The sequence below is a fragment of the Bison bison genome, unplaced genomic scaffold, assembly GCF_000754665.1.
Source record: "Bison bison bison isolate TAMUID 2011002044 unplaced genomic scaffold, Bison_UMD1.0 scf7180017864471, whole genome shotgun sequence".
NCBI lineage: Eukaryota > Metazoa > Chordata > Mammalia > Artiodactyla > Bovidae > Bison > Bison bison.
In genome coordinates, this window is record NW_011495032.1 from 28,215,574 (window position 1) to 28,222,716 (window position 7,143).

Below are 7,143 nucleotides of genomic sequence, written 5' to 3' on the forward strand. Positions count from 1 at the left end.
TCTCCCATCTCCGCCTTCTGGGGTGAGAGCCTGTCGATGTCAGGGCTCAGATAAGGGGAAGCACCGTGTGACAGGTGGCATCTACTGTGGAAGCTTGAAACTTCTGGAACTCTTAGATCCTGTGTTCCCAGGAGACAGGACCCCAATGTCTTACTTGCTTGCACACCTCCTGCAGAGTCATGCTTCCACGAGCATTTAATAAGCACAATACAATGAACACAGATGGAAAACTACACCTGAAACAAACCTCTAGTGACAACCAGTGGTTCAGTGGGTGGGTGGTGAAAGGGCTGGATCCAGCTCCATAAACCCCACCAGCTGGCACTTTAAACATGTTTTTGGAAATCCCTTGCACCCATGAGGTGAGGTTTGGTGTTTTCAAAAGGCTCTTTGCTACTGCTACTAAATAAATGTCATAAGGCAAAGCTGGAAATACCACCACTCTGGCATTTTTAAGGAATATGTTCTTGGGGACTTTCCCCAGAAACTTGAATCATCTGCTTCCTATCTGAAAACTGCCTGGAGAGGAAATGTGAAGAAATAAATACCTGCCCAGGTCCTTCGATGGAAGTGCATATAACTAAGATATGTGCAAACAGTGTCTCAGAATAGAGCTCCTCAATTTTGGTCTAATGAACATTTATGTAGAATCACCTAAAACGTGGGTTAAAAAAGCAGATTCCCAGATGCAAGAAATCTGATCTGCAGGAAGATGGTGCCCAGGGATCTGAATTTTTTAACACTCGCCCTAGGTGATTTGGATGTAACCTTGGGTTGGGACTATCGAACAGGAAACACCCATCTCTCCTTAGGGGTGTGGCTGCTACAGCTTTCTCTTCCAACCTCTTACAAACCTGTTTTTTGTTCCCCACATCCCTTCCTGTCAAAGGAATGGAATGTGGGATGGGATTATCTATTATTATTCCACAATTAAGGATAATGATGTAAAAGGTCCTAGGTGAGTCAGTCATTCTACCAAGAATCTCGACTTCACTAGTTAGCTGTTTTCTCATCAGTTTACTGTTTCTGTTAACTACTGCATTGTTTCTGTAAATGCCACTAGTCTTTAGTAGGCAAGTTTCTCTATGACAGGGGTCCCTAACCTCAGGATCTAATGCCTGATGATCTGAGGTGGAGCTGATGTCATAATAATAGCAATAGTGTACAATAAAGGTAATGCACTTGAATCATCCTGGAACCAACCCCTCTCAGTCCATGGAAAAACTGTCTTCCATGAAACCAGTCCCTGGTGCCAAAAAAGTTGGAGACTGATGCTCTATGGGACTCAAAAGAGTTAAAGATGTGGACTCACAAAATAATGAAAAGTATGGTGGCTGGCTCACCCCTGCACTTCTGGTTGAAACCCAACCAATTGCAGCCAAACCCCTGAGATTCCAGTCCAGACAAAAACTGGGGCTGGCAGGTCTGAGCCAGTCCTGGTCTGGAGAATTTCCCTAAAGATTGGATTTCAGAGGGCACTGGTAAGATTTGTTTTTTTGTTCCCAAGAGTCCTAGGAAGTCCTGAATCAAAGCAATTCTGAGTCCTCCCTGAGTCCATGGGCTCTTGTTCACAGTGGACTGGTGAGATCTGGTCTTATCCTGAATCTCCCGTGGTCTGATAAAGGGCTGTGGGCTCCTGGAAGTCTCATAAAAGCTCCACCAGAAGAGCTACTGCAGGTACTGTTACAATTATTTATTGAGTGCTGCCCCCTAGAGGATTAAAAATGGCCTGGCTGCGCTGGGAGTCCCCAGGGCTCTGAACCAAAGACTCACCCTCTACCCAGCTGAAGGAAGTCAAGACTGGACTCAAGTGGACTGATTAGAAGTCTTGGAACACTCTTTCTGAGGACTCCCAGAAAGTGAGTTAGCTTCTTCTTAATGATACCTCTGTAAAATTAAAATCCATGACTGGAAATCAAGTCCAGGAACAGAACACTGAAACTGACCCTTCTGCCTGCCATACCAGACCCTCAAAACAGCCTCATGGGGACCTTCAGCCCTGAGACTCTAAGAGCAGAAGTCCAGAATTTCATTCTTACAGTTTCCCAATGGGCTTCAGTGTACTTTTACTTTCTGTCTCCCCTTCACCTGAACTCTGGCTATAATGTTCTCAGAAACAGAATTCTTCCCTGTTGAGCACTTGCTAGGTTGGTTGGTAGGGGGACATGATTCTAAATGACTCTCTTTATTGGGCCTCTGTCACTGTAGATAATGTCCCTAAGTTAGTAACTTGGCAATGACAGAAACTGAGATCTCAAATTGAGGTTCAAACTCCAGACTGCCTCTTTACTCCATTAAACACTGGGGGAGCAGTGGTCTTTCTTTACAATTACATTTAAACAGGAAAAAATAGTAAATTTGGAGTTTTCAATAATATGGATGTGCTCTCAAGGCCAGGAAGAAAGGAGGGAAAGAAGGAAGGGGAGAGAAAAAAAAAAAATGAAAGGAATGAGAGGTAGTCTTTGGGCCAGTCTGGGGATATGCACTTTGGAAGAACTCACCAGGCCTTGGTTAAATGCCCTTTCAAGCCAGGCGTCTAAGATTAACAGTGTAATATGCAGCCTGTGGATTTACACAGCACGGTAAAGTCCTTGCACGGCTTGGCGCAACTATTTGCAAATGACTTCTGATTCAATTTTGTTTTGGTTATCTCAGTGTAAATAACAGTTAAGTGGGAGTTACAGATTTTTCAGACACTAAAAGTGATAAACAAAGCTAATGGCAAGTCCAGATAAGGAGGAAAACCACCCAGAAGAATCCACCAGCACAGGCAAAGAAATAAATGGAATAGTCAGATGTGTGTGTGTTTCTTGTCACCAAAACTTTATTTTTCTTAATCTGCAGAGTGGCAGAAAAGGTATACGCAGAGTGTTTAGACTGTTTCTGTTAGAGTCTTTATGATACTGTAGTAATAGGTGCCTAGTGAAGCAAGACAGTTTGGAACCCACAAAGACATCCTTCGAAACAAAAATACAAGTGTTTTCCCAACTGCTAGCTCGAGGCTCCCTCTAAACAGTTTTCACGCCTCCATTTAAAAAATAGTTGGCATAATGCTGTTTTCTTTCTCTCGGCGGTGTGACCACATTACCACGGGGAAATGTGAAGAGAAGGTTTCTGTAGTATTTTGAGAAGTCTTCCTACCTGGACATTTTTGGAGGGTTGGCGGAATCCAATTTAATTTTACTGAAAAATTGTTTTGAAGAACGTCTTTCCTCTTCTGATAGTTACAAGTTAGGGACGCAGGAAAAACTAAATCCTCACGCAGAGAGGAGAGGAGTATGTTTGGGACAAAACAAAGGATCTGAGTAGTAAACGCAAGGAGTGTTTGGGGTTTTATTCAGCCAGGGCTGAACGTGTGTGTCGCCGCCACGCACTGCTGCCGGTGCGAACGCATGGCTGAGCTGCTGCCGGGTTCCCTGCTCCAAACACCGAACGCCACCCAACTCCTCTTGTAACGCCATTGCGCGTGGCATTGTGCTGGGCTCTACGTGTGTGGCACCGGAGTCGGGGAATCGGGGGAGGGGGGACAAGAATTTCCTCCGTTTCCCGCGGAGTCTCCCTCGGACGGGGGCCAAGCGGCCAAGGGCAGCGCGCCCGGGAGGTGCCTGGGGGCGCTCCTTCTGCAGGGCATTACGCACGGGCGGCCTGGCGAAACCCTGCCCCGGAGGTGCCAGGGTGGGCGGGAGGTGCTGGGTGGGAGATGGGTGGCTTGAGGGGGGAGCTGCCTTAACTTTGATCCGGCCGCTGCCGGGGGAAAACCGCCGCCGCCCCTCCCAAGCTGGGTGCCGCGGCACTCGCCTCTGCGCCGCGCGTCTCCGCGGCTGCCTCTTTAATCAGGAACACAGAAGGGGCGGGCCCTGAGCCGGCGCGTAATCGGATAGCTCTGCCGCGGCTCTGACATCCACATGCTGCTCGGCCTGAAAAGGCAGCGGGGGGAGCCAGAGGGGAAGCAGAGAACGCGAGCTAGGCACCAGCCCGCAGCCCGCCCCCAGCACATCCTCAGACGCGCAGACACTCTGCCGGGCGCTGGGTGAGGTGGAGGTGAGGGCGGGCGCGGGCGAACTCGGAGAGGGGCTCGCTCACTCCCAAGCGATCCCAGCCGCCGCCGCCGCCGCACCACCAGCAGCCACAGCAGCCGCAGCCGCAGCAGCAGCAGCTTCCTTCCTCAGACTCCCCTCGCGAGGCTGGCCAAGCGGGTGTAGCCGTTAGGGGAGGCTCCCGCTAGGGGAACCCGGCGAGGGCAAGAGCTTGGGCGGCCGCCTTGCGCTCGGGCCGTCCGGCGGTCTGTGCCTCCGCCCGCGTGCGGGTCCCCAGTGCCGAGGGATGTATGTCAGTGTACGCCTCTGAGATCACACAGCTGCCTGGGGGCCGTGTGATGCCCAAGGCAAGTCTTGGCTTGTATTTTTATTCTTTTATTATTATTTTTTGTTTTTACGCTTGGCTAACGGGAAATACTCGGGATGTTGTAGGATAAAGGAAATGATACTTTGAGGAACTGGAGAGGACATAGATGCGTTTTGTTTTTAAGAGAGGAAATCCATCCTCTCTTCCCGGCTTGCTCCCTCTCTGCTGATTTCAAGAGCTACCCTCCTCCTGGTGAGGTGGGGACCCAGCAAGAAGAAAGGTGACGACAGGCCGCCAGGACTCAGAAGGGAAACACTGACCGGTAGGAACCTTTGCAGAGGACACTAAGGAAGAACACAAGGGAGCGAAAAACACAAAGACTTACCATTAAACAACAAATCTATAAAAACAGCTCTGGAGAAAACCTTCTCCAAAATGGATATGTTTCCTCTCACCTGGATTTTCCTAGCTCTCTACTTTTCAGGACATGAAGTGAGAGGCCAAGCAGGTAAGCCCCCCGAAAGTTTTTTTTTTTTTTTTTTTTTATTCATTTCAGCATGCCTTTACCTTTAAAAACAACTGCTAACGCAGGGGGCCACACGCAATGGCAAGAGAAGGAGGATCGCTCAATACTGAATAATTTAGAGAGAGATCCCAGTCGGCCCTCCCTATACCACCACTGCTGCGAAAACCCAACTTTTCTTTCCTGCTAGGAGTATGTGACTGTGTGTGTGTTTTGAAACATAGACAGAATTTGGCGGTGTTCAGATGTCACATATGGACTGAATCAAAGGTTTAAAAATACTACAAAGCCTTTGCATTACAGTTTTGGGGAATTTTTTTTCCCCTGTCTTGAAGCAGAACACATCTCCCATGAGTTTCTTCAACCTAGCCAGCGAAATATAAATCATTTGCATTCCCTCCACTTAGCTACATTGAGCAATGTTAACTGAAGGGCTTGGGAAATACAAGAATCTAGTTTGGGTTTTCCAATGCTGTGGCTTCTTTGCAGAATGTGTGGATGAGCCTCCGAATCATTGGGCTCAGGCTGATGGAGCAAGTTGTCTTGTGGCTCGGTTCCGGGCTGGGCGCTGCTGCCAACGGAGGCGGTTGGTCATCCAGTTCTCTTTCCTGCCTCCGTATATTTTCTGGGGGAAGTAAATCGTATGTTCTTTTTAAAACTAGTATTAGATAGAACAAACTGCGTGGCCCTCAAAGGTCTCTCACTCTTGTGAAGTGGTTAGAAACTTTTGGGTAGAATTTGTTCTCAACCACTGCCAAAAAGGGTGTGTGGACAGACTGCAGAGATAAGCACTGCAAGGCCCAGAATGGTCTGGAGCAAGCATTTGGGGGGTGGGGGGAGTGGAGGCTGGCCAGGGGCACTGCTCTTTCTGAGAAGGGCTCTCTGGTTCCAGAAAATCTAGTGGGGCACGTTCTTGCTTCCCCACACCACTCTCTCAGGGCTGAGCCTCTCTCCCCTCTGACAAGAGTCTTTGGAATCTGACAAAACTCTTAAAAGCTGCTACAGGTGACTGAAAGTGGGGAAAGCATCCCTGGAGGAAATGGAGAAAAGAGAGAGGAGAAAAACGCTTCCTGGAGTGCCCTTACCCGGAGGCACGTCTAAGGCTGCCACCGCAGCGGTAGCATGAACCCCTGACAGCCTCCCGGGTCCTCCCCATGACAGCGGGTTAGCGGATCCTGCGGGAGCCGGGGACTCTGATTCTCACTCCCCAACACAGGCACGCGCCCCACTTGAAGCTTGAGTGTTTATTTGAGGGAAAGAAAGATACGTGAACGCCCTTACTCTCCAGACACACACGTTTGCTGCTTTTTTCTCTGCCATAAATGGTCTTCAGAGCAGCTGCAAATCGTATCAAAGAGATGGGTGCAGGTCCCACTTGGGGAAATTTCCTGTGGCTTCCAGTTCCCTGTTCTCTTAATTCTAAGTTCCCAGCTTGAGGCGAAATTAAATTACCTCCCACAGACCTGAAAGCGGCATAAATTATGGATGTTTGTGTGATTCGCTGTGTGTGTGTGTCCGCGTGCGCGCGCGGCGAGGATGCCCACGGTACATTATGTATTCAGGCACGGACTCCGGTAGGCCCGGGTGCGCGAGTGCGCGCACACTGGCGTACACATCGGCACGCGCGCACACACACACACACACACACACACACACACACACACACAACTTCAGGTTCTGTGTGCTGTGCGGAGTGGGAGGGGTGGTAAAGACTCAGGGGCCATCTCGTACCCCAGATGTTCTCACATCTGTCCCCGAGCGCTGCGCGGAGTGTGTACGTGTATGCGCGACACCCGCTCAACCCCACTCAGGCTCTGCCACCTGCCTCCCGCGCTCTCCGCAGAGCCCCCTCCCACCCCAGCCCCGGGCCGCGCTGCGTCACTTCTAGAGAAGCCCAGAGGCGGGAGCGCGGGCCGGTCACCCTCTCTGAGGCCTCAGGCAGCCTCGGACCCAGGGTGGGACGTCCCTATGGGACGCGGAGCTGGGACCCGCCCGGGGTGGATATTCTCCAGTCCCTAGAAAAGGCGATCGCGAACCGCGGGCTGCTAGGGCTTTTGGTCGGAATAACCGACTGGCACCGGGGGAGCTGGCAGCGAGTAGCAAAGGGCGAGGCCGAGCTAGACCTCTGACTCACCCGGTGCGCGCCGGCCGAGAGTGGGCCGGGCCCAGCCTGCAGCGACGGTTGAAACCCACTCCGACGAGTTGGGGTGGGGTTGGGGGGAGGGCGGAAGGAGCAAGCGAGGGAGCAATTGAGCAAATAACCTCGTGGCCACGGC

The 7,143-nt window shown here is 50.7% G+C and overlaps 1 protein-coding gene across 4 annotated transcripts in view; it reads left to right on the forward strand.

Annotated features, from left to right (window-relative positions):
• The first annotated feature begins 3,899 nt into the window (after window positions 1–3,899).
• The window catches only part of NRP2 (neuropilin 2), a 120,437-nt gene continuing 117,193 nt past the window's right edge, over window positions 3,900–7,143 (forward strand). For all 4 annotated transcript variants that reach the window (XM_010861026.1, XM_010861027.1, XM_010861028.1 and 1 more), the window contains exon 1: window positions 3,900–4,852. In XM_010861026.1, coding sequence (XP_010859328.1) covers window positions 4,780–4,852 — 73 coding nt within the window. In that variant the 5' untranslated portion in view covers window positions 3,900–4,779. The remainder of the gene's footprint in view (window positions 4,853–7,143) is intronic.